Raw genomic sequence first — 26,463 nt, 5'->3', positions numbered from 1 at the left:
TGTACACAATTCTAAACAACTGTTTCACACCCAACCTGGAACTTCCACTCACTGTAATAGTGTATTTGTGATCAACTTTGTAACAACCTGTCAAAAGGAGACCTCTAACATCTGCTCACAAAGGAATCCCTTCAGCATCTCCTGCTCTGCAGCAGCAAACACATGAGAATCACTCAGAACTCTGGATTTCCAACAGAACAGCATTTCCCAGAGAGTAAGCCAGAGGACACCGTCCTCTGAGATGCTATCGTGTAAATTATTAAACAATTTTGGGAAAAATAGAAAACAGCATTAAGCCTCCAAGAAGTCCTTTGGTAAAAGATATTTTGAACCTGGTTTCCCCAAAACCTTGCAATCCCCTCAAAACAAATATCTATTAACAAACCACTAGGCTGGTGTGGTAGCTCACGCCTATAATCCCAGCACTTTGGGAGGCTGCGGTGGGCAGACCACGAGGTCAAGAGATCGAGACCATCCTGACCAACATGGTGAAACCCCATCTCCACTAAAAATACAAAAATTAGCTGGGCATGGTGGCACATGCCTGTAGTCCTAGCTACTCGGGAGGCTGAGGCAGGAGAATTGCTCGAACCCAGGAAGGCAGAGGTTGCAGTGAGCCGAGATCACGCCACCGCATTCCAGCCTGGTGACAGCAAGACTCCGTCTCAAAAAAAGAAAAAAACAAAACAAAAAACTGTATTAGTGCTTAACATTTTGGGAGCTATGGCAAAGATTAGGTTAGAGGTGTCAGGTAAGTAAACTCTTAAACAATATTGAAATACATAAAATTTAAAGAAAAAATTAAAAACAAAAAAGAAAAATAAAATAATTTTAAAAAACAATATTGGGCCACGCACAGTGGCTTAGACTTGTAATCCTAGTACTTTGCAAGGCTGAGGTGGGTAGATGGCTTCAGCCCAGGAGTTCAAGACCAGCCTGAGCAACATGGCAAAACCTCATCTCTACCCAAAATACAACAATTAGCTGGGCATGGTGGCATCCCAGCTACTTAGGAGGCTGAGGTGGAAGGATATCTTGAGCCCGGGAGGCAGAGATTGCAGTGAGCCATAACTGCACCACTGCACTCCAGCCTGGGCAACAAAGAGAGAACCTGTCTCAATAAATAAATACATAAATAAATAAAAATTATATTGCTTTACCATGTGGCAGAACTCAAAATGAGCTCAGCATATCCATATGTAATACTAAGGTTAAAAAAAAACACACATACTTTTTGTTTCTCTGAGCTTTATAGATGGACACCATGCCCAAATAACTAGTTCTGTAGTATCAACAGCAAATTAGTATGTATTTTGACTACAAGAAATGATTCTTAACAGGATTTTAGCCCCCCAAAACACATATATAAGCATGTAAAGCAAATATAACTAAAAATAACTGTAGGAACAAAGCTCTTCTGGAGAAAGTTCTGAAGTCTGATATAGTCACTCATATTTTTACCCTAAATACAACTATTACTATCTCAACCATAGAAATGATCAAAGTAAGGGCTGGATATATTTAGTTTTTAATCACCATAATGTAGATTATGTCACATAATAGAATTAGTCAGCCGAGTGTTTGAAAATTCTCAAGTTAAACTGCTCATACTTTGAGGGCCTACTGAACATTTCATAAATAACCTAACAAATTGTGATCTTTTCCCCCTCTTCTGTAAGACTTCCAACCACAAGAAGCAGCAATACAATTACCACTCGACCCTACTAAACTGCAAGTATTACCTGTAGAATTAATTAGCCAGTTCCATAGGTCCATGAGATTTCCCATGATTATCCCTAGAAGTACCAATTAGGATCACAGGCATGTGGGGACCACTCTTTAATCATAACATTCTCTAAACCCTCAATCACAATTTACATTTGAAAAACATTAGCTTTTTAGGCCGGGCGCGGTGGCTCAAGCCTGTAATCCCAGCACTTTGGGAGGCCGAGACGGGCGGATCACAAGGTCAGGAGATTGAGACCATCCTGGCGAACACGGTGAAACCCCGTCTCTACTAAAAATACATAAAAAACTAGCCGAGCGAGGTGGCGGGCGCCTATAGTCCCAGCTACTCAGGAGGCTGAGGCAGGAGAATGGCGTGAACCCGGGAGGCGGAGCTTGCAGTGAGCTGAGATCCAGCCACTGCACTCCAGCCTGGGCGACAGAGGGAGCCTCTGTCTCAAAAAAAAAAAAAAAAAAGAAAGAAAAACATTAGCTTTTTTAGGGTAAAAATATGTGTGTGTATATGTGTGTGTATGTGTGTATATGTATAAATACGTGTGTGTATGAATCATTAAAAACTCTACCTCTCAACAATATAATGCTTTATAATCAATGGTTCTAAGTGTGGGCCCAGAACAACAGTATCATCTTCACCTGGAAACTTCTTAAAAATGTAAATACTCAGGCCCTACCACAGACCTACTGAATGAGAAACTCTGGGACTAGCTCTCCAAATGATTCTGGTGCACACTTAAAAAAAAAAAAAAATGCAAGCCAGGCACAGTGGCCTCATGCCTGTAATCCCAGCACTTTCAGAGGCCAAGGTGGGAGGATCACTTGAGCCCAGGAGTTCAAAACCAGCCACAACAACATAGTGAGACCTCGTCTCCATAAAAAAAATTTTTTTTAACTGAAAAAAATTTTCTTTTTAAGTAATTGCTTAAACTTACCCTCCTGAGAGAACAGGTAACACCACTCGAACAAACGGAGGATCAAATGGAAAGTTATCCTAAAAAGCAAATAAGCAAGTTTAATTAATTTTAAGAACATCCTTAATGTTATACTATTTAGAAGATTTTAAAAGATACTATAAAGAATGTGTACATTTATTATCAGATAATAGGTAAGAATCATAAAATTAGTACTCAAAACCAAAATGAAAACCAAATCAAATAAAAATGAAGTTAAAATCAGGCCCAAACAGAACAGTGTTATGGTAAACTGATGAAACACATGAAGGGGTTCCACTTCACTAGAACTATATAAAGGAACCATTCCAATAATGATAGACTAGGTAATTTAGATCAATTTTCTGACTGAAAACTAGAAAGGTGAACAAAACATAACAATTTCAGGGCTAAGAAAAGGGAACACCAGAGAGCAGGATCTTTTTTCTCCCCCCTTGGGTTTTCTTCCAATTACAGAAGAGAAAAAGAAGAGGTTCACAAGCTGAGCTAGAACTCACAGCCTCACAGAGCTCACAGAGAGATAAACATTGCAGCCCAGCGTTCACCGAGGAGAGGCCCTGCTAAGTCTCCCACTCCTAAGGCTGCGACCCTGAAGAACCAACTGCAAATTGCCCTGACAGGGAATGAGGCCAGCTTGAATCATCTCAATCCCTGATTGCATGAGGCAATCCTGGGTTGCTAATTTCCAAGCCCCTGGCAGGGGCAAATATAAATCCTCTCTGGAGAAGATTATCATCCAAGGCTTCAAATTAGTTCTATAATTTTTCATATATAATGTCTATCACTAAAAATAAGCCACATGAGACAAAGACAAATAGAAAACAAGAGAAGCAAATAACAGACACATAACCACAAGGGGTCAAGATAATAGAGTTAACTCTGTTGAACATAAGCGAGGAAAGAAAAGACAAGACTGAAAGCCTGGTAGAGAAATGCAAATTATAAAAATGAACCATATGGAAATTCTAAAATTTAGAAATACAACAGCTGAAATTAGTAGCTTAATGGATAAGTTTAACCACAGCAGTAACTTAGCAGAAAAGAGATTCAGTAAACTGGAAAATAGGTCAGAAAAACAAAATGGTAGAAAATGCAGAAAATAGGCCGGGCGCGGTGGCTCACGCCTGTAATCCCAGCACTTTGGGAGGCCGAGGCGGGCGGATCACGAGGTCAGGAGATCGAGACCACGGTGAAACCCCGTCTCTACTAAAAATACAAAAAATTAGCCGGGCGCGGTTGTGGGCGCCTGTAGTCCCAGCTACTCGGGAGGCTGAGGCAGGAGAATGGCGTGAACCCGGGAGGCGGAGCTTGCAGTGAGCTGAGATCCGGCCACTGCACTCCAGCCTGGGCGACAGAGCGAGACTCCGTCTCAAAAAAAAAAAAAAAAGAAAAGAAAAGAAAATGCAGAAAATAAAAAAGATAGTGAAAAGTTTATCACATACGTAGAGTCCTGGAAGCAAAAAAAGAATGGGACAGAACCAATACCTGAAGATATGGTTGTTGATAATTTTCCAAATCTGATCAAAGACTTCACAAGATTTAACCTCCATAAATACTTCAAGAGAAACAATGGAAGCTAGGATAAGAGAATGGTATCTTTGAGGAACTGAAAGAAACTGCCAACCCTAGAAACTTACACTCAATGAAAATAATCTTCAAAAATGAAATAAAGGCCAGGGACGGTGACTCACGCCTATAATCCCAGCACTTTGGGAGGCCGAGGCGGACGGATGATCTGAGTTCGGGAGTTCGAGACCAGCCTGACCAACACGGAGAAACCCGTCTCTACTAAAAATACAAAATTAGCCAGGCGTGGTGGCGCATGCCTGTAATCACAGCTACTCAGGAAGGTTAAGGAAGGAGAATTGCTTGAACCCGGGAGGCAGAACTTGCGGTGAGTCAAGATTGCACCACTTGCACTCCAGCCTGTGCAACAAGAGCGAAACTTGGTCTCAAAAAACAAAGAAAGAAAAATAAAGGTTTTTGTTTTCATCTTCAGACTCACACTAAAGGAAATACTAAAGGTTATTTTCAGACAGGAGAAAGAGGATCCTCAATGAAAATGTGGAGAATAAAGAGCATAAAAAAGAGCAAATGTGCATGTGGATCTAAATGGATATTGACCAATTACATAATTATGTGTAGAGTTTTAGATAAGTATAGAATTAAAATGCATGATGACAGCAGCACGTATATGGCAGGGAGGACATGACCTCAGTGTTCTAAGGTCCTTGTATTGACAAGGAAAAGGAAAAAATATAAATTTACAAGTTTATATTAGACTTTGACAAGTCAAAGACATATTGTAACTGTAGGGTAGTAAAAAAGAACTACCATGCTGACAGAGGTACGAAACTAGAGTAATAAAAAAATCCAAAAGAAAGATGAAAAGGAGTGTGAAGCAAGAAGGACAAATAGTAATGAATCTGTAAGATGGAGATTCAGACCCAAGTATCAGCAATAATGAGTGGGTCCAATTAAAAGATAAGGATCATCAGACTTGATAAAAATATATGAAGTGAGGAAGATGATATAAGATGAGGGATAGGAAGAAATCGTTTTCTAACTTGCAATAGAAATGTAAGATTATCCACAAGATACCAACTTAATGACACAAGATAGCAACTTAATGACAGTTATTATAATCTACTTTCAAATAAAATAGCTCACCTTTCACCTATATTTAACAGACATAATGAAAGGTATAGAGGTTGATGTAAAGCTTAGTAAAGTACAACTTCATTTAACCTCCTATTATTTAGAAATTTAAACATGTGAATCCTTAATGACTACAAAACCGCTTCATTGATTATGTATGATTTAATTCATTGTAAACAGTTCAGAATAACTCTTCCACATCAAAATCTGGGGACTCTATTCCATAAAGTCTATACCCTGGAACTCAGGAATCCATATTTTACAGAAATAAAAAGTTCTTCGAGGAAAAAAAAAAGGTTGAGGGTGACTGTTAAAATGAAGTTTCAGTTACCTTAGTATATATTAACTCAGAAACAGACTCTCAGGCTCTATAAGGATATCAGAAAGTTATCTGAGATCTTAACATCTTAGCCATCTAAGTTATTCTTAAGGAAGAGGCACATTCTGTTTTTTAAAGACTGCATCACCAAATGGCTCTAAATAGTTACAAATCACTTCCTTACACTGAGTTGAAAATCGCCTCTTTGTAATCTGCCTTACTAGTTTTATGCCCTGTGTTCACCAAAAACAAATAAAAACTAATGCTTCCATATACACAGTCCTTCAAATAGTTGAAGACAAGCTAACATCAACCCCCATGTTCTCCTCTCCAAATCCACAATTTCGCCAGCTATCCCAGGACACGGAATACAATCTCTTCCCAATCCCGGCAATTATTCTCTAAATGAACCTAAGTTTATCTAAATAGACCATTCTTAAAGTACTACCTCAGAATTCAATTCAGTAATTCAGATGCTGCCTGAAACACCAAAAAGTGACTTCCTTAAAAGCATACATAGCAAGTTGGATTTGCTAAGTTGCTGATCAGGTCGCATTCCCTCCTGCATCTTTGTGTTATGCTTTATCTCAAGTTCCATTTTTCTTATTATTCAAGTTGTCACCATGGGCATCAGAGGCCATAAATATACACTGTTCTGGCTCTTTCCTGTAAATCTTTCTGAGTCATACCTGCTATCCTCCAAAGTCTGTGAATCCCGATACTAATAACTTGGCAATTCAGTTTAAGGTCCTCTTCATAAGGTCAGTTAGCTCAAGGCAATCACATTCTTCCCAGGCCTCTTAAGAAATACTCCAACCCCAGAAAAGGCCCTTCTTTCTGGTATCAGGAGCCATGGTCCAGAAACACAAATCCAATAGAAATTCAGCCATTTACCTCCCAGATCGTCCCCTCCCTGAAGTTCTACCTAGAGCAGGAAAAAATAATGAAAACACTACCTGCAGTCACAAATCCTCCAGTTTCCTGTCCAAGATTTCATATTCCCGTAAAGATACCCCCCAAAGAGGAAGTGACAAGGGAGGGGCACACCGGGGGCTACAGGGACTAATTAAAAAAAAAAAAAAAAAAAAGGGTTCTATTTCTAAAGTTTGGTGTTAGGCATACGGACATAAAATTTAAATTTTTAAAAAGAAAGATACCTTCCTTTTTTGTGTGTTTTTGTTTATTTTTGGCCTGGGTGCTTCATTCATTCCCCCATATGAATTAGTAAAAATGTAGCCATTAGCAACTTCAGTCAATATATACTAGACTCATACTTTAGGAGGGCAACCCAGTTGACAACCACAACAGTTTCTACAATAACAAAAGTGAGAGATAATACTAACATTTGGGTCACTTCAAGGAAGTTCAATCCTAAGATATATTCCCAAGGAAAAACATACACATAAAAAAGCTATGTAAGAAGCTTTTAGAAAATTATTACTATCCTTTTTGTAAGTACAAAAGCAGCATTGTTTTTTTCATCAAAATATCTCATATATCCACAGATTTTAAACCATAACATCTTATCCAGATCCATAATTAAATCACGCCTGTAATCCCAGCACTTTGGGAGGCCAAGGCAGGTGTACCACAAGGTCAGGAGTTCAAGACCAGCCTGGCCAACATGGTGAAATCCCATCTCTACTAAAAATACAAAAATGATCTGGACATGGTGGCACATGCCTATAATCCCAACTACTCGGGAGGCTGGGGCAGAGAACTACTTAAACCTGGGAGGCAGAGGTTGCAGTGAGCCAAGATTATGCCACCACACTCCAGCCTGGGCAACAGAGCAAGACTCAGTCTCAAAAAAAATAAAAATAAAAATAATAATTAACATTTGTTCTAGACACCACTGCTATTCTTTAACCATTATTTTTAGCGTCTTAAAAATACTAGGCCAGGTGTGGTGGCTCATGCCTATAATCCCAGCACTTTGGGAGGCCGAGGCAGGCGGATCACCTGAGGTTAGGAATTCAAGACAAGCCTGGCCGACATGGTGAAATCCCGTCTCCATTAAAAATACAAAAATTAGCCAGGTGTGGTGGCATGTACCTGTACCTGTAAACCCAGCTACTAGGGAGGCTGAGGCAGGAGAATCTCTTGAACCCAGGAGCAGAGGTTGCAGTGGGCCAAAACTGTGTCACTGCACTCCAGCCTGGGCAACAGAGCAAGACTCCGTCTCAAAAATAAATAAATAAAATAAAATAAAATTTATAAACCCTTATGAAATATAACACATAAATTCAGAAAAGTACATAAAATATAGAGATATACCTTAAGAAGCTATTGTAAATTATGTGCCCATGTAACCACCAACCTGGTCCAGAAATATATTCCAGCCAGTATCCAAGAAGCTTGCACAGATGTACCTTTCAGTTCACACCTCCCTACCTCCCACCTAGATGGACTCCTTACCCTAACCTGTATGTAATCACCTCTTTGTTCTTGGGCAGTTTTATTGCCCAAGTATGAATCCATGATTAAGTGTTTCTCAGTTTTCTTTTCATTTTTGCCCCCCTAAGAAGCCTTTTTAGAAGTTTTCTTCCTAATTTTACCACCCCCTCCCCCGGCTCCACAGAATTTTAACACCACAGATAAATCGTATTATCTGTTTATGTTCTGTGGCCCTTTGGAGGGCAGCAGACCATTTTAATAGCTAAGATTGTTTTCACTTCACAGATCAATTTTCACTCCACTGCAGGTGATATTGTCTCCACTAAGAATGCATGCCCTAACCAACATTAGTTTTACCTATTTTTGAACTCTATATAAAGGAAATTGTACAAAATAGGTTTTGGAGTCCAGTCTCATTTACAACTGTGTTCAAGATCCACCCATCTTGTCCCACATAGCTGTAAACCATTTTATAAACACCACATTTCTCCATTTTATTGGAAAGAACACTTGGGTTTTCTGTTTAGGGCTATTATAAACGATGCTTCTCTGAACATTCCTGTGTCTCCTGGTACACCTAATTACTCATCTCTTACAGAGAATATGTCTACAAGATTCCTGAATCATAGGGTATGAGTATCTTCTACTTTACCAAATTTTTTTCCAAAGCACTTGTACAAATATACGCCCCCCCATTGGAAGTATATGGGGTCCTGTAACTATTTTCTTACCTTAAAAGAGAAGTTAAGCAAAATATATTCTATGCCTTCTTTTTCTTTTAAGATCTGAAGATCACTGTGCAAAGGACTATCAGGGTCAACCCTAAGAATTACAAAACAAAAAAACAGTTCAAATAAAAAGTTAAGAGATTTTTTTTTAACTAAACTCAAAAATGAACTAGTCTGACAGCTAAAATAGAGCACCTAGGGTAAGTTCCAGAAAGAGAAGGTCTAAAGCTGCTCTTTATCACCAGGAAAAATAGAGGTCACTATAGCTTCCAGCTCCTTGGGAATAAATGTCCAAAAGAGACCATAATACTCTAAATCTAATCTAATAAGGGGTTCAGAGTTTGCAGTCATTCTAAAGGAAAATAGTCACATGTGTATAATTTTCTTATTAAACTTATATTATTAGCCAAAGGGTTCAAGGAGAAAAGTTTGCCATGGACCGAACTACGAAAAGTTAAATCACTAAAAAAATCCGTATTTTTCTACAACTGTTCTATATATACAGATCCAATTTGAGTCCCATCTCCCCGCAACTTTTTTTTTTTTTTTTTTTTTTTTTTTTTAAAGAGACAGGGTGCCTCATTCTGTTGCCCAGGCTGGAATATAGTGATACAATCATGGCTCACTGCAGCCTTGACCTCTGGAGCTCAAGATCTTCCTGCCTCAGCCTCCTACCACCCCCAGTAGCTGGGACTACAGGTGTACTCCACCATGCCTGGCTAATGTTTTTTTTTTTTTTTGTAGAGATGAAGTCTTGCTATGTTGCCCAGGCAGGTCTCAAACTCCTGGGCTCAAGAGATCCTCTCACCTCAATCTCCCAAAGTGCTGTATATATTTCAAATATAAACTGGTTATCACAGTCTCATGAAGTTATTAAATATACTTTTGTTTCTAAGTTCCCCTGGTCTAACTCCATAAAACACTTTATCCCACAGCTGGTCCTTCCTTTCTGTCCTTCCTCTTCCTCACTTTTTTATTAAGCCTCAGAAACAGCTCATTTAAACAATCTAAGAACTATTTCTATAGAAACAAGGTCTAAAGTTCTAAGTACAAGTCATAGTATAAAGGTATCAAGTTAGAAGGAAAATAGCCTCCACTGTGATAATCTACCATTGTGAAGGGTGGGTTAGCATTAAAAAGTCACTTACTTCTGCAGTTTAACATGCCAGTCATATAAACTGTCATTTATGAGTTCCACTGAATAAATCCCTGTTAAGATACAGAGCATGTTAGCTACTCTTCATTTGATCATATAACTATTACTATAGTATAAATGTATAAACTGAATAGTCAACAAAAGCTAGGAATTTTTCTCTTAAAACATGGAACGACTAAGCTATATAGTAAATATTACACCACTGCAGCTGAGTATCTTATGCCCTTAACAGATCATTACAGCCATCAATTGAGAAGATTCTTTAATGAGTTGAAAAACTGCTTACCATTTAGTCTGACTGAAAAAAAAAGATTATGCAAAATCATAGGTACTTAAGACTTTTCTTCCATGAACATACATTTCTACAAAGACGGAATCCTTCTACGTATGTTGTTTTATAATGTCTCTTCAACTTTCAGGGACATTTTTCCAAGTTAGTATACCTAAATCTATTCACAATCTTTTTAATGACTTTCCAGTAGTTTATTTTATGGATATGCTTTAACAAATTCCACCCAATATCTGTTTTTTTTCCTATATAAACAATGCTGAAACAAATGATTACTTAACATTTAAAAATAAAACCAGTATTCAAATGTTTGTGCTTTATTAGGTTTCTACAGATAAACTTTTAGACTTCTTACACAAAAAACTGTAAGGACACCCACAATTCTAATAAGTCAGAAACAAGTTTGGCTTATCCTGCACACTACAAAGCAAGGGTTTTTCCTTGTTTTTATTTTTTTAAGCAAGTTCTAATTAATTTTGATTTGTTCATACTAAGAATTCTTGAATGGGTCATAATGCTTTTTTTTTTTTTTTTTTTTTTGACAGTCTCACTCTTGCCACCCAGGCTGGAGTGCAGTGGTACAATCTTGGCTCACTGCAGCCTCCGCCTCCTGGGTTCAAGCGATTCTCCTGCCTCAGCCTACTGAGCAGCTGGGATCACAGGTGCCCGCCACCACGCCCGGCTAATTTTTTATTTTTAGTAGAGATAGGGCTTCGCCATGTTGGCCAGGCTGGTCTCGAACTCCTAACTTCAGGTGATCTGACCACCTTGGCCTCCCAAAGTGCAGGGATTACAGGTGTGAGCCACTGCACCCAACCAATGCTATCTTTTCAAATTAAAGTTTGGCTCATTATTTAATACTATTAGAATCTGTAACAATATGAGAATTTTACCTCTAGTTACGACAGATTCCATAACATTCAAGTCATAATGAGTAAGAATACTCAAGTCAAACAATGAAATAAAAACTTTAAAAACCTACATATTTTAAAGGTAATAACATAACTATCTCTACAATAAGAGTCGATTATCTTGCTTTCAAAAATGGGGGGGCGGAATCATAGAAATCAACTTGGCAATCATTCTCTGTTTACAATGAAATGTATTACTCTTATTTACTTTCCAAGCAATATTGCTCATGCTTTCGCCAGAAGATAAAAATACATGTAAGAGTTCACTCTTTTCAAGAAGAGGACAAAATTCCAATGGACTTATAAAAACATTTTTTAAAAATCCGAAAAACAAGTAAACTCATCCTATTTTACTCTTACATCTTTTGGAACTTGATTGCATTTGAGTTTCACATTCCTAAAATAAAGCTAGTAAACATTTCCATTTCTGTCCAGTTTTAAGAAATGACATTTATAATCTGACAATAGAAAAGAGCAGAAGAACCATAAGGAGAGCAGGGATCCAGAGATCCTTACCTGTTTTATAACTCTGTGATCTGTATATGTCCCTGAGCTCTTTCATAAGTCTATCTGAAGCTTGCACTGACCCAGACACTGCACCCTGAAACACAAAAGCCACTGTTTACCAGGGTCTGCTGAGCTAAGTAAAGATTTAAGATATTTCAACCTGATCTAAAAGATTACAGCAAAAATGGATCACCGTTCAACTTTTTTTTTTTTTTTTGGAGATGGAGTCTTGCCCTGTCGCCCAGGCTGGAGTGCAGTGGCGCAACTGCAACCTCCGCCTCCCGGTTCAAGCAATTCTTCTACCTCAGCCTCCCAAGTAGCTGAGACTACAGGTGCGCACCACCACGTCCAGCTAATTTTGGGGGGTTTTTTGTTTTTGTTTTTTTTGGTGGAGACGGAATTTCACCATGTTGGCCAGGATGGTCTCAATCTCTTGACCTTGTGATCCGCCTGCCTCGGCCTCCCAAAGTGCTGGGATTACAGGCATGAGCCACTGCACCCAACCTCAACATTTTAAGAAGTAAAAAAAGTCCAATTAAATGAAGCATTATGAAGTTTCAAGAGGATATAAAACTAGGCACAAGTCTGGTTCATTTCCTATTTCTTATCGTGTGAAAAAGTCTAGTCAACATGTCCAGACCACCATGGATTCCACAATAGTATAGAATTCAGTATGAGTCTATTCCAAACCCCAGCAATTACTATAAGACACTCAAGGTGACACATTATTAACTAAAATACAGCTCCATTCATTAAAAAAAGTGACTTCATAAAAAAAAAAAAAAGATGTTAAGTCATAAGACTGCAAGCAAGAATATTACACAGATGGTCTAGTTCGCACATTAAGACACTGAGAAACGTGTGTCTACATGCGACTGGTTTTAGTTTTTCAGAGCAGGGACATCTCTAAAGATGAAAACACATCAATATCTTATCGTAAGACTAAATATAAACGGAACTATTTTTTGGTCACGTGAAATTAAAGATTTTAAACATTGCACTATACTTTGAAGGGGAGGAAAAAATCAAGTTTCCTAGCTCATTTCATATCTACAAAATAAGAGAAGTTTTTCCTATCTCTAAAATATGAAGAGTACCTAATTCACATGGTGGCTATGAAGACTAAATGTGAAGATATATGAAGTATAAAGTACTTGGCATAGTATCGGTCATGCAAAGGTGTTCAATAATTTATAGTTGTTTTGACTATAACTCAAACTGGAATTGATCACAAGACACAAAGTACAGTTATCATTAATTCAAATGACACAAACTTTGTTTTTTAAGTAATCAAGATATTGGGGCCTGACTAAACTTCTTTGCTCTACTAAAAATTATAAATTAGATTAATATAGAAATAAGATTGAAGGAGGGAGAGTAATCTACCTGTTTTCAACATTTGGCATCTACTTACCTAACAATTCATTCCCTGTTTTCGGGAACCTGTGCCCAAGACAAACTAACTGCTACACAGATTTCATGGAGTTGGTCAACAGCTCTAATATAAGGCAGGAAGTAGTAAGTGTTCAATCATTTGATGTTTCCCTACTCTGAACATTTTATATATATACACATCATTTTCATTTATTTTTGATAGCAATCATCCAAAAGGTATGTACTATCTAGCCGTATTTTAGAGTTGAGGAAAGTGAAACCATAAAAGGTGTGTTTGTCACCAAAGTCAGTGTTCTTTTCACATCCTGCTGCTTCATGTAAAAGAGATATTAAGTTGTGGCCGGGCACGGTGGCTCACACCTGTAATCCCAGCACTTTGGAAGGCCCAAGCAGGTGAATCACTTGAAGTTGGGAGTTCAAGACCAGCCTGGCCAACATGAGGAAACCCTGTCTCTACTAAAAATACAAAAATTAGCCAGGTGTGGCGGTGCACACCTATAATCCCAGCTGCACGGGAGGGTGAGACAGAAGAATTGCTTGAACCCGGGAGGTGGAAGCTGCAGTGAGCTGAGATTATGCCACCACACTCCAGCCAGGAGACAGAGCGTGACTTCATTTAAAAAAAAAAAAAGATGTTAAGTCAAAAGAGAAAAATTACTTTTGGTTGGGTCAGAGTAGGACAGACCAAAGTCTCCTTCACCAAGGAGAAAGAACTTGAATTATATTTTGTAGGAGAGAATGAATTTGAATATACAGATCCCATGGGAGGAAGGTAAGCAGAGAAAACAGCATAAACAGGCCGGAAAGGGGCACGTACAGGGATCAGCAGGTGGTTCCAGGATGTGAAGAGCAGATGAACAGGGTAAAAAGTGGCTATCCATAGATAAGAAATGTAATCTACAGCAACAAAACATATGACTAAGGCTAGGCACGGTGGCTCTTGCCTGCAATCCCAGTACTTTGGGAGGCTGACATGGGAGGATCGTTTGAACTCAGGTGTTCAAGACCTGCCTGGGCAACACAGAGAGACCTTATCACTACTAAAAATAAAAAAAAAACTAGCCTGGCACGGTGGCACATGCCTATAGTCCAAGCTACCTGGGAGGCTGAGGCAGGAGGATTACTGGAGCCTGAGAGATCAAGGCTACACTGAACTATGTGCCACTGCACTCTAGCCTAGGTGACAGAGCAAGACCCTGTTTTTAAAAACGTATGACTGAGTCCACCACTAAGGCAGGAATGGAGGAGGAGGGCAGCTGAGGTCGGCATGTTAATGAATTGCCTTATTAACTATAATTATTTAACCACAAAAGTCCAGGTTCTACATATCTACACACACTTACATTTAAATGGTCTTGCCTTTGAGTCTTCCTAATTTTCTCTAATATTGCCAAATTTTCTTTTTCAATTCCTTCATCCTCTGACTTTTTCCCACTAATAGGCTCTTCTTCCTTCATCTCATAGTGATCTAAGTCTTCTATATCCTGCAAAAAGAAGAAAAATGTTAGCTTATTCAAGCTATTTTTCTTCAGCAATTTCTTATGCCAAAATAACATTAAATTACTCTTGACTTAATGAGGGACAAGAAACAAAATATAGCTATTCTATGGGGAGAGAGAAAAAGCCCCCCCCATTCCATTCAAGAGGCTCCCACCTTTTATATCCTATATTTTATTTAAAAGCTAGACTCTGAGTAAAGCAGATTTAAAAGCTTTACAAAATCATAATTATTACCAAATAAGCCATCTTCTAAATCTCCTATTAAGAGGAACCTTTAAAACAGTTTAGCAGCAGGTGTCAAGAACCCAAAGTGTTCTTAGTTTGTTCCAGAAACTCAACTTCTAGAATTGTATTCTAAGAAACTAGTTTAAACTGTAAACACTAATTTAGGCATAAAGACACCTATTTCAACCTTGCAACCACAAAAACAAACACAAAATCTGCATGTGCAAAAATAGCAAAATATTAAGAGGCCACTGAAATACTAACATAGCATAATTTCTCCTGTATCGAAAAACTTTAAAATGAAAAACAGAACACAAAAAAGAAAGAATTTCAATTATGCTGAAATAAGCACAGAAAAAGGAAGACCAGAAGAACTTATATTGAAATATTAATTTCAGTTAATTTTAGTTATCTCTGGAGACATTTAATGCCTTCCCCTAATTTCCAAGTTTTATGTAGTAAGCATCTATTGACATTTATAACTAGAAAAAAAGTTAGAAAAAGAACTTTATCTCAGGTCCTCAGGAGGCTGAGATAGGAGGATCATGTGGGCCCAGGAGTTTGAGGCTGCAGTGAGCTATGATCATGCCACTGTACTCCAGCCTGGGTGACAGAGCAAGACTATCTCAAAAAAAAAAAAAAAAAAAAAAAAAAGAATTTGAATACCCCCCAGTATCTTTATTCACATCATTCTGCTCCCTCCTTTCCCATACTATTTGTTCTTACACATATATAAATCTACGCAGAATTTAAATCCTAACTTTTTGCAATTACCTTACTTCTCTACTTCAATTGCCAAAATCTCTAAAGGAGTAGTTTATACTCATCTCGACTTTTTTCTTTCCCAAGCAGGCTAATTCACTGACTTCTAGACCAGGTTAATGACTACCTTCTATCCATTCAATAGGCCTCCTTTTTGGTTTTTTTATTTTTTTATTTTTTGAGATGGAGTCTCACTCTGTTGCCCTGGCTGGAGTGCAGTGACAAGATCTCGGCTCACTGCAGCCTTCACCTCCACAGCCTTCTTTTTGGAATGCCATCTCTTCAAGCCCTATTAATGTTCTGTTCTCACTCAAACTCTGCCCATGACTCCATACTTCATGGAGCTCCCTTCTCCCTGTGTGCACCTTTCAGCACCAATCTTCCATCCTACACGTTTTTCTCACAATTCTCACAAATGCCTTTAGCCTATATTTCCTCCTATACCTTCAACCTCAGTCATGCTCCCATCCACAAAACTACTTTCCCTGAGTATTAATCAGCACATCCCAAACAGAATTCAACATTATCTTTCTAAAATATCCTCAGCACACTATTCCATGCTTAAGGCCTTCCTATCAAAAATCACACCAAATAGAAACACACCTGTCTCGAATTCAAGACTTTTAACCATTTGCCTTTTCTAGCCAATCTTGTTTTTTCATGACTTCAACACATCAACACTCCTTCTCAAAAGAAAAGTATCCAATGAACCCAAACACACTATGTCCAAGGTTGTTCTGAGCCTCTTCCCATATTATTTTAGGAGCCTAGAATATCTTCTTTCCAACTGTCCTAATCTGACATCTCCAAAGTCCATTCTCCTTCCTTTCTAGTTTTCCCTCAATGTTGCAGCCCCTTGTTTATTAGCTTGTGAGGGGAAAAAGAAAAAGTTCATGAACTTTAGTACAATGGCTGCTTCATGGTATACTGGACCCACAGAAAAGGTTTAACATTTTCATGCAGTTTATTCCACCTAAGCTAAACTGCATAAAAACATTAAAACAAATTCTTATTCTAACTGGACAATTTTAAGAGTATTTTACTCCCAGACTCATAAAACAAGCCTATACCCAGGAACAGTGGCACACGTCTATAATCCCAACACTTTGGGAGGCCAAGGTGGTCGATCACTTGAGGTCTGGAGTTCACGAGATGAGCCTGGACAAAAGAATGAAACCCTATCTCTACAATAAAAAATGTTTAAAAAGCTGGGCATGGGGCACATGCCTGTACTCCCAGCTACTCAGAAGGCTGAGGTGGGAGGATTGCTTGAGTCCAGGAGTTCAAGGTTGCAGTGAGCCACGATTACAGTACTGCACTCCAGCCTGCGCCACAGTGAGACCCTGTCTCAAAAAACCAAAACAAGTCTACAACACTGCTTCATTAGTTCTGAAGCATTCTAAAAGTATATTTTAGATTAAAAATTTCCAAATTAAGAAAATAAAAGCATACATTGATTATAAGACCCAAAACAGAAAAAAAAAAATTTTTTTTTTTTAAATCAAGATCATGGAATCCATATATCTTCTATTTGGTCAACGCAGAAACAAAGATCTTTGTTCTGAAGTTTGACTTTAGATGCAAAGTTTCAGAGCTTGAAAACATCTAAAATTATATCCATGACTGACAACTGGCCTAAGCTCAATGTCTTTGGAATGAGCTCTACTAAATTTGCCATGATTTAAATGTGCTCCCTCCAAAATTCAGGTGTTGGCCAATGTGATATTAAGAGGTAGGACTTTTAAGAGGTGATTAGGCCAAGAGGGCTTCTTCCTCCCTAATGGGATTAAGGCCCTTACAAATGAGGCTTCACACACTGGACTAGCTTGCTCTCCTGCCCTTCTGCCTTCTACCATGTGAGAGGATGCAACAAGAAGGTCCTCAGACACCAAATGTTGGTATCTTGATCTTGGACCTCCCAGACTTCAGAACAGTGAGAAAATAAATGTCTGTTCTTTATAAATTACCCAGTCTCCAGTATTCTGTTAAAATAGTGTAAACCAGATTAAGACAAAATTCATTGATGATTTTTCAATGAGAGACAGTTTCACTACTTCTGGTGAGTAGTCCCTAAAATGTTCTCAAATTCTCCTTTTATGCAAACGAAGTTTTATAAACTCAGTAGTTCCTCTTCCTAAATATAACCAAATACAGATTAAGTAGTGATCAATATTAAATATAAATATAATTTTAGTGCTAAATGTTAAGAGCTTTTGTTTTCCAAGAAATCAAATCCAAAGAATTCAGATAAATTTCCTCAAAGGCATATCATTAAAGGTAAAGCCAGAGTTGGGAAATTATATTCCATTCCAAATACAATGTGCTTTCAATTATTCCACTTTAATAGCAGTCTATAAAAAAGATTTAAGAATTACTCAAATGTTCAAAAATGAAGACATTTATGAACTCTTATTTTATATAAAATACCTACTTCAGCCATCTCTTCTTCTTCTTCCTCTTCTTCTGAAGTCACTTCTTCTGTTGTCCCATTCTGAAACAAAGAATGAATCTGCCACGGCTACACAGAACAAATATGCACAGGCTGAGTACATTAAAGACTGGTGCCATAGCTTTAGGGACAAACTCTCAACCAACTGTCACTGCAGTCCCACTACCAGTTTATTAAAATTAAAATGTTTATCTTTAAATCCAGCTTTGACTAACAAATAAGTTATCAGCTTTTAAAAATGAAACAATTTTGAACAATTCAACTTAATGGATGCCTCAGGAATAAAGAAAAGCAATCAAATACAAAGCAAAACAGAAAAAAATGTTAAAACATAATCTAATTTAAAATAAGAAAACATTTTACTTGTACGGCTGTGTGCCTAAGATCAATGGCTTATTTAAAATAAAATCTCCCAAACTACCGATTCCTTAAAATAGCTACCTTTTTAACTTTGGAAAGCCTGAATTATTACATAAATTCAATTGTCTTACATTTTGAAAGGTCAGATGTGTTATTGATAGACATTTCACAAAACTAAGAATTATGAAATGACCACCTCACTAAAAAGCAAATTTTCTTTTTAAAAACATTTTACTACAAAATACTTCTCTACAAGACACAACTTATCAATTTACACAATTTACAATTTATCAAGTTCAGAAATGAATTTGATGGGGTTTTAGGAAGGGCCTTCATATTCATTTTTGGCAAAGTTCAAAAGATAAGCTTCCTGGCCAGGACACTATTTATACATGCATCTTTAACCATGAAGGCCAGTTCAGGTTAGAACACAGAATATGTAAAAGATCAAGAAACTAGGATCCAGAGATCAAGTAAGACCAACAAAGGTCTCAGCAGTATCTAAGCATCTGTTATTAGATACTCTGATGGAATAATTCTCAAGAAAAACAAACCCATGATCACAGAGGGTATTAGAACTCTTCTGGATTAGTCAGCTGGAGAATTCCATGTAGATAAACATACCTATGCAGAATTAATTTGTATTTCCTTTAAATCTGCATCTCTTTAGACATTGTCTTCTAAAAACTAAATGGAAAATGGAAGCAAGCAGCTTCCAAAATGTAATTCTCCCCTTTTTCATTTCCCTAAATTGTTATATTCCAAGTCAAACTATTCTGGGTATCTAAAGACTATATACCTAGCCTAAAAGTCCCAAAGAGTTTGGTTGCATCAGTGATTGAAAGAGCATTTTTGAAATGCCAATTTCAAAGCTGACCCAGAGAATCTGTTTTTCAAAAGTTCTCTGAGGTGATTATCACATGCATCCGGGTCTGTCACCATCAGCCCAGTTACTATCCTTCATTTTAAAATGAGAAAGCTGAGCTCCCACCACCTCAAAAAGGGGAAGTAATTTAATCAAAACAAAAAGTGAGTTAAGCTTGGGAAGTCCTAAGATGAATTTCATTTCAAGATGTGGCCTGGTCCTCTTTTCAAAACCCCATTGAAATGACAGAATTTTACAAAAAAAGAGTAAGTCTGCTGCAGCAGCAGAAAAACAACAAATACAAGGAGAATACTCTTAGTGAACCAAAACTATAAGGACATGCTGGAAGATACAAAGGAGATGGAATCAGACTGCTGGGCTTGAGAAAGTCACAAATTCAATCCAAATAATGGAGGGACCACTTTTTTTCAGAAGAATCAGACATTCTTTACTGTACTTGTCTCATCTACAGTTGGTAAGGATCACTCTCCTAGATAGGAACTCTATCTTGATGGCCTCTATGAGTCTCAAAACCAGAGAGAAAAGACAGAGTGTTTGAATATAACTCAACGCAGCAGCAAAATCTTCTAACAGACTCGGCCTCTTCCTTTTAGCTCAAGAGCTAGAAAGCTCACCAGCCACCACCTCCCCATCCTCATGCCACAGGAAGAGCACAGGTCTGCAAACCAGGAGGGGGAGGCCACAGCAGAAAAGAGTGACAATTCTGAAGACACTCAGATCAACAACGGATACTGATCAATGGTATATCTCATCTATAAATGAAGAGATAACCATGTATCACCAGTGAGCTGAAGAAAATTAGCAATCTGAAAGGAAAGTGCCAAGTCAAATAAGCACAAATGATCTGAAGCATTACTAATGAAGGAAATAAATAGAATTTTAAAACCTAATTGGGATCTTTAGTAGTAATTGAGAAGATACTGCATCCACAAAATAAACAGATTACTATGCAAGCACAATTCTACAAAGTAAAAATAAGATCCCCTCTCCCACCCCCAAAAAACCACTTGTAGAAGGGCCAGAGTACTATGCACTTGACCCAACAAGGCATTTATGATTAAGAAAACCAAACAGTGACATTCCCTTAGAACAGAGAAAAAAAGGAGATGGGGGAAAAAACAGAAGAGACGTAAGTAAGAGAACCGTTCAGGGACATCAAAGATATAGAGATCTAACATTCATCCAGAGGATGAAGGGGAATAAAAAGAAAGAAAAGAGATAAGTGCTGCTGAGCTAAATAAAGACTTTAGAATATTAAGTGGCTCTGAATGCCCCAAAGGAATACTGAAGGCCTGACACAGTGGCTCATGCCTGTAACACTTTGGGAGGCCAAGGCAGGAGGATCACTTGAACCCAGGAATTTGAGACCAGCTTGGACAACATGGTGAAAACCCATCTCCACAAAAAAATTTTAAAAATTAGCCGTGCATGGTGGCAGAGCGCACTTGTAGTCCCAGCTACTCAGGAGGCTGAGGTGGGAGGACTGCTTGTGCCCAGGAGGTAGAGGCTGCAGCAAGCCATGATCACATCACTGCACTCTAGCCTGGGCAAGAGAGCAAGACCCTGTTTCAAAAAAAAAAAAAAAAAGGAATACTGAAAAGTAAAACCCCCACACTTTACAGTTACAGAGAAAATCATACCAACTACCAGAAAGAAAAAATAACATAAACAGAAAGAAGTAAGAATGAGATAGGCATCAGACTTTTCATTTGTAACAAATATCAGAAGACAGAAGTGTAAATAACTGGGAATAGACTCAATTATGAACTCAGAATTCTATATCTAGCTCCATCAATACAGGAAGCATGTCTGTGTATGTTCACCTCCAGATTCTCCACACCAATGTGGAATACTTTATACAGAGTCAGATATTTGTTGAACAAATGATAACAGACAGTAAGTATTCAAGGGACGCTCTCCATACACATCCCTGCAAATGCTTTCTAGGTAAAAACAAAACAAAACAAAACAAAAAAACAGGATATTATTCAGAGATATACTTGAGGGGCAGGGAGCAGGAGACATAATACAAGAAGCAACAATAAGCAAAGACAACATTAACACCAATAGTGAAATCTAAACGATTGCTGATAATGCAGCTGAAAGGTCACAAGCCATATTCTCTGACCATATTGATGCACTAAAAATAACTGAAAAGCCACCTGAAAATGCTTTTTAAAAAGTTTTTTTTCGGCCGGGCGCGGTGGCTCAAGCCTGTAATCCCAGCCCTTTGGGAGGCCGAGGCGGGCGGATCACAAGGTCAGGAGATCGAGACCACAGTGAAACCCCGTCTCTACTAAAAATACAAAAAATTAGCCGGGCGCGGTGGCGGGCGCCTGTAGTCCCAGCTACTCAGGAGGCTGAGGCAGGAGAATGGCGGGAACCCGGGAGGCGGAGCTTGCAGTGAGCCGAGATCGTGCCACTGCACTCCAGCCTGGGCAACAGCGTGAGACTCTGTCTCAAAAAAAAAAAAAAAAAAAAAAAAAAAAGTTTTTTTTCCTAGATAACTCTTGAGTAAAAGAAGAAATTGATCCTCATGCCCTTAAGTATGTACCCCAGAGAAATGCTGGCACGGGGTACAATGAAATACAGACAAGAATGATCACAGCAGCATTCGCTGTTCCTAACAACACTGGAAACAACCCACATGTCTGTATCTAGTCAAGGGGATAAATGGTAGGGTGTATTCAAACAATGGAATAAATACAGCAATGCAAAACAACTATAGCTACACAAAATAGGAACAAATTTCACACACAATGTTGAGCACAACAAAAATGAAATAATACATATAGTATGATTTTCAGAAGTTCAACAATAGGCAACACTACACTGTATTGTTCAAGGATGCATACATGAGTGATAACACTAGAGAAACGTAAGGAAAGATAAGCGTATAGAGGAACAGTGATCGGGAAGAAGCCTGCAGAAGGTTTCCACAGTGCAAGCAATGTTCCTTTCTCTTCACCTGGGTGCTGGCTAGGTGTTGGTTTCCAAGTATTCACTCTAATTATGTGTTACACTAAGCTTATGTTTTACATATTTTCAATACATTTTATCTCTCACAATAAAAAGTTTTAATAGTATGGCAATGTGAATGAATGATGGAATAAAATTACTTGGAAAATAGATTTTAAAACTTGTGCAATAAACTCAAACAGCACCCAAAGAAAATGTATACACTTACATGTTTGTTTAAAAAGCAATTTAAATTACATTAATCCACTAAACCAGAAAAAGCAAAATAAAAAGGGGAATTAAGACATTAGCAAAAAATGAAAAAGAAAACACTAGATTTAAAAAATAAAACTAAAGGATTCTTTCGCAAGACTAATATAATAAAACAGCCGAGCCTTCGAAAAGTAATCAAGATAAAGAAAACTTTTGAAGTGAAAATGGCATACAGCCACATGTGAATATGATGCAACAGCTTAGAAGTATACATAAAGCGATCATTTTTTTTTTTTAATCTACAGTTACTAAAACTGAAGAGGAAAATCTGGAGACCAATACATAGAAAAAGGAAAAAGACAGTCAAAGACTCATCCTCCAGATTGGAGTTTTATTTAAACCACCGTTTCTCAACCTCAGCAATATTGATATATTGGGCCAGACAATTCTTTGTGGAGGGTTCTCCCGTGTGTTGTAGGATGTTTAGTGACATCCTCTCTACCCAAGAAATGCCAACAGCACCCCCTACCATGACTAGCTGTGAAAACCAAAAATGGCTCCAGATATTTTCAAATGTCCCATGGGAGGCAAAAATCTCCAGTTGAAAATTACTGTGTAAACTAGATCTACATCCTAGATCTTAGAAACAAAGATGTAAAGCTTTCAAAGTCAGCCCTGCATACCCTTGATACTGAAATAAGAGCCTAAAAGGAAACAAACTATAAGCTTAATACAGAAGTAAAAATCCAAAAATAAAATATTACCATATCCATTCTAATGGTGTTTACTATAGAAATGCAAGGATGATTTAAAATTAGGAATTCACAAGTTAAATTCCTACATAGAATCATGGGCATAATCATGAAAAACCAGCTAGCTCTCTATGCATTAAGGCCATGTGATATTCAGTGAAAAACACAAGCTGCAAATGTCCTACAGAAGGAAAAGTGAGGGGTCAGGGGCAGTGGCTCACGCCTGTAATCCCAGCACTCTGGGAGGCTGCAGGCAGATCACAAGGTCAGGAGTTCGAGACCAGCCTGGCCAACATAGCGAAACCCCATCTCTACTAAAAAATACAAAAAATTAGCCAGGTGTGGTGGCGCACACCTGTAATCCCAGCTACCGGGGAGACTGAGGCAAGAGAATTGCTTGAACCCAGGATGCGGAGGCTGCAGTGAGGCGAGATCACGCCACTGTACTCCAGCCTTGGCGGCAGGTGAGACTCCAACTCAGAAAAAAAAAAAAAAAAAAAAAAAAACTGGCCAGGTGATCATAGATGTTTATAAAATATCAGCTGGCTGTGGTGGCATGTGCTTGTAATCCCAGCTACTCAGAAGGCTGAGAAGCAGGAGAATCACTTGAACCCAGGAGGCAGAGGTTGCAGTGAGTTGAGATCGTGCCACTACACTCCAGCCTGGGCAACAGAGAGACTCTATTAAAAAAAAAAAAAAAAAAAACACAGAAGGAAAAGTGAATACTGAACACATATTTCTCCCATTTGCTCTTTGTCCTGAGACTCCACTAAAATTACGGTGAAGAATAAACACACAATTACAAAAAAGGAATGCGGTTACCAGCAGACGAGAACTCACCTCTAGACAATGACAGTAAATGGAAAATGGTTAATTAATGGAGCAAAGCCCACAAAGGTGGAGGTTAGGGGGATATCGATAACAAGGAGGCAAATTTATCTCACAGCACCCTGAAGAGGCTCTAGACTCAGACACTAGGTACCCCAGAAAGCGAGACAGATAGGCAACACTGTAAACAGATTAACAAAAGCCTATATACAGAATACATTTTCCAGGCCCTGAAACAGTGTTCTACCACATCTCCTTAAGCAGAACCCAAGCAAACATACATCCACCCCAGGCAAGAAAACATAGATTTCATATCCAGAGGAATGGAGTAGTTCCAGCCACCATTTATGATTGCACCAGGAGATAAGATAGAGGGGTAGGGAATAACAATTGGGAATCAGCCTAAATTCCCACTAAAAGCTATCAGTTGACAAGTCTTGGCCACGAAGAACTCCCAATCAGTCTTTCAGTCTTTTTTTTTTTTTTTTTTTTGAGATAGGGTTCCATTCTGTCACCCAGGCTAGCTGGAGTACACTGGCATGATCACAGCCCACTGCAGCCTCAACCTCACAGGCTCAAGTGATCCTCCTGCCTTAGCCTCTTGAATAGCTGGGACTATAGGCAGGTGCCATCATAACCACCTAATTTTTTATTTTTGTAAAGATAGGGTCTCAATATGTTGCCCAGGCTGGTCTTAATTCTTGGGCTCAAGTGATCCTCTCATCTCGGCCTCCCAAAGCACCGAGATTATAGGTGTGAGCCACCACACCCAGGCTCCCAATCAGTCTTTTAGTACCTCTCTCAAATATGAACAAAAAGGGGAATTAAAAGACTACAAATGATGAGCAACATAGAATACATACTTGAGGAAAGGTTTAAAAAAAAAAAAAAGACCAAAATAAACTAAGAAAAAAAGTATTAAAGAAAAAAGAGATGCTAGGGAGAGGGTCAAAGTATCAAAATAGCTCCTTAAAGACACTTATGAATATATTACATCCATAAAACAAAAACAGAATATGAATAAAAAATAATCAGTGAAGAAAAGGTTCCTAGAACTCAGGGCTCGTCCTTGGATGGGCCCATCCCACAATGAATCTGGGTGGGCCCCGAGACTCACTTTAACCTACAGAATTTGGTAGAAATGATATTGGACCTGTTCCAGATGTAAGCCTTAAGAACACCTGGCAGTTCCACTTCTGTGCTTCTGGAAGCCAAAAATAGGAACTGACTATCCTCTTGGAGAATGAGAAGCCACACGAACAGGCCTGAGAGGATGACATGCTACGCAGAGAGGCCAGATGAAGAAACACCAAGGCAGCAGACCTGTGGGCGAAGAAGCCATCTCAGACAATCCACTACAGCTGAGCATCCAGATGACCAGTCCCTGTCACCATCTAAACCACACAGTGAGAGGTGCCAAATGAGACCAGCAGAAAACCTGTCCAACTAGCCCCAGTTAAGTCATACAATAGTGACAGGCAAATTTGTTGTTTTATGCTATTAAGTTTTGGGATAATTGGTTAAGCAATAAATAAAACTTAAAGTTATGACTGTCCAAATAAAATTTCCAAAAGTTGAAAGAAAAATATTCTAGATTTTAAAATTAAAGAAAAATAATTCAGAAATAATATGAGATACAAGACTCAAGACAAGAGGTCTAAAATCCCATTAACAGATACTTCAAAATGAACAAATAAAATGGAAAGGAGAAAGTTAACAACAAAAATATGAGAAGATTCAAGGTTCCAAATTTGAAAGAGCCTATCCATAAGCCTATCCATTTGGTGTACTCAGTACAGTGAGTGAAAAAAGACCCACACTAAGTATAATGTTGTGCTGTTTCAGCACACCAAGGAAAAGACAAACTCCTAAAAGCTTCCAGAGAGAAAGCCATACATAAATGACTGAAACTCAGAATGACATGAGGCTTCACCACCACGACTGGTTAGAAGACAACAGCACAGACTTTGAAATTCTAAGGTAAAATTATCTTCAACCCAGAAATATATAATCAACCAAACTATCAATCAAGTATGAGGGAGGGTAGAATATAACAGAAGTGAACATTGATGGGGATGTGCTATGCACCAGGCACTGTTTTAAATGGTTTACTTGTACCAACTCATTTAATCCTCATAGTTCCCCAAAAACATAGGTACTAATACTATTACTGGTTCTCCCATTTTGCCAATTCAAAATTGATGCACAGAGCAATTAGGGAATCAGCCCAAGGGCATACAGCCAATAAGTAGCAGAACCAAGATTCAAACCTATCTCGGTCTGGCTCCAAAACCCAAACACTGGACAGTATTTTTTCAGAAGCTACAGCTCAGAAAACGTACTGCTCCATGCTTTCTTAGGGTTTTACCTAGTCAGGCAAAATGAGAAAGGGTAAGCCACAAAAGATGGCATGAGATCCAAGAAACAATGGATCTACTGCAGGAGAGCAGATGAGAAAAACCTCAAGATGGCATCTG

The 26,463-nt window shown here is 38.4% G+C and overlaps 1 protein-coding gene across 27 annotated transcripts in view; it reads right to left on the bottom strand.

Moving 5' to 3' along the window:
• Window positions 1-26,463, bottom strand: part of UBE2Q2 (ubiquitin conjugating enzyme E2 Q2) — a 58,711-nt gene that overhangs the window by 14,290 nt on the left and 17,958 nt on the right. For 10 of the 27 annotated variants that reach the window (XM_005560135.5, XM_065548216.2, XM_045395835.3 and 7 more), the window contains 6 exons: window positions 17,972-18,031; window positions 14,397-14,537; window positions 11,668-11,752; window positions 9,944-10,004; window positions 8,799-8,889; window positions 2,676-2,734 (listed from right to left, as the gene is read on the bottom strand). In XM_005560135.5, coding sequence (XP_005560192.1) covers window positions 2,676-2,734; window positions 8,799-8,889; window positions 9,944-10,004; window positions 11,668-11,752; window positions 14,397-14,537; window positions 17,972-18,031 — 497 coding nt within the window. Of the gene's footprint in view, window positions 1-2,675; window positions 2,735-6,359; window positions 6,596-8,798; window positions 8,890-9,943; window positions 10,005-11,667; window positions 11,753-14,396; window positions 14,538-17,971; window positions 18,032-26,463 lie in introns of all 27 variants that reach the window. The other 17 variants (XM_065548217.2, XM_073996441.1, XM_073996447.1 and 14 more) reach the window with 6 other exon arrangements.

Source organism: Macaca fascicularis, chromosome 7 (assembly GCF_037993035.2).
Source record: "Macaca fascicularis isolate 582-1 chromosome 7, T2T-MFA8v1.1".
Classification (NCBI taxonomy): Eukaryota; Metazoa; Chordata; class Mammalia; order Primates; family Cercopithecidae; genus Macaca; species Macaca fascicularis.
This window is presented reverse-complemented; position numbering and strand designations above follow the sequence as displayed.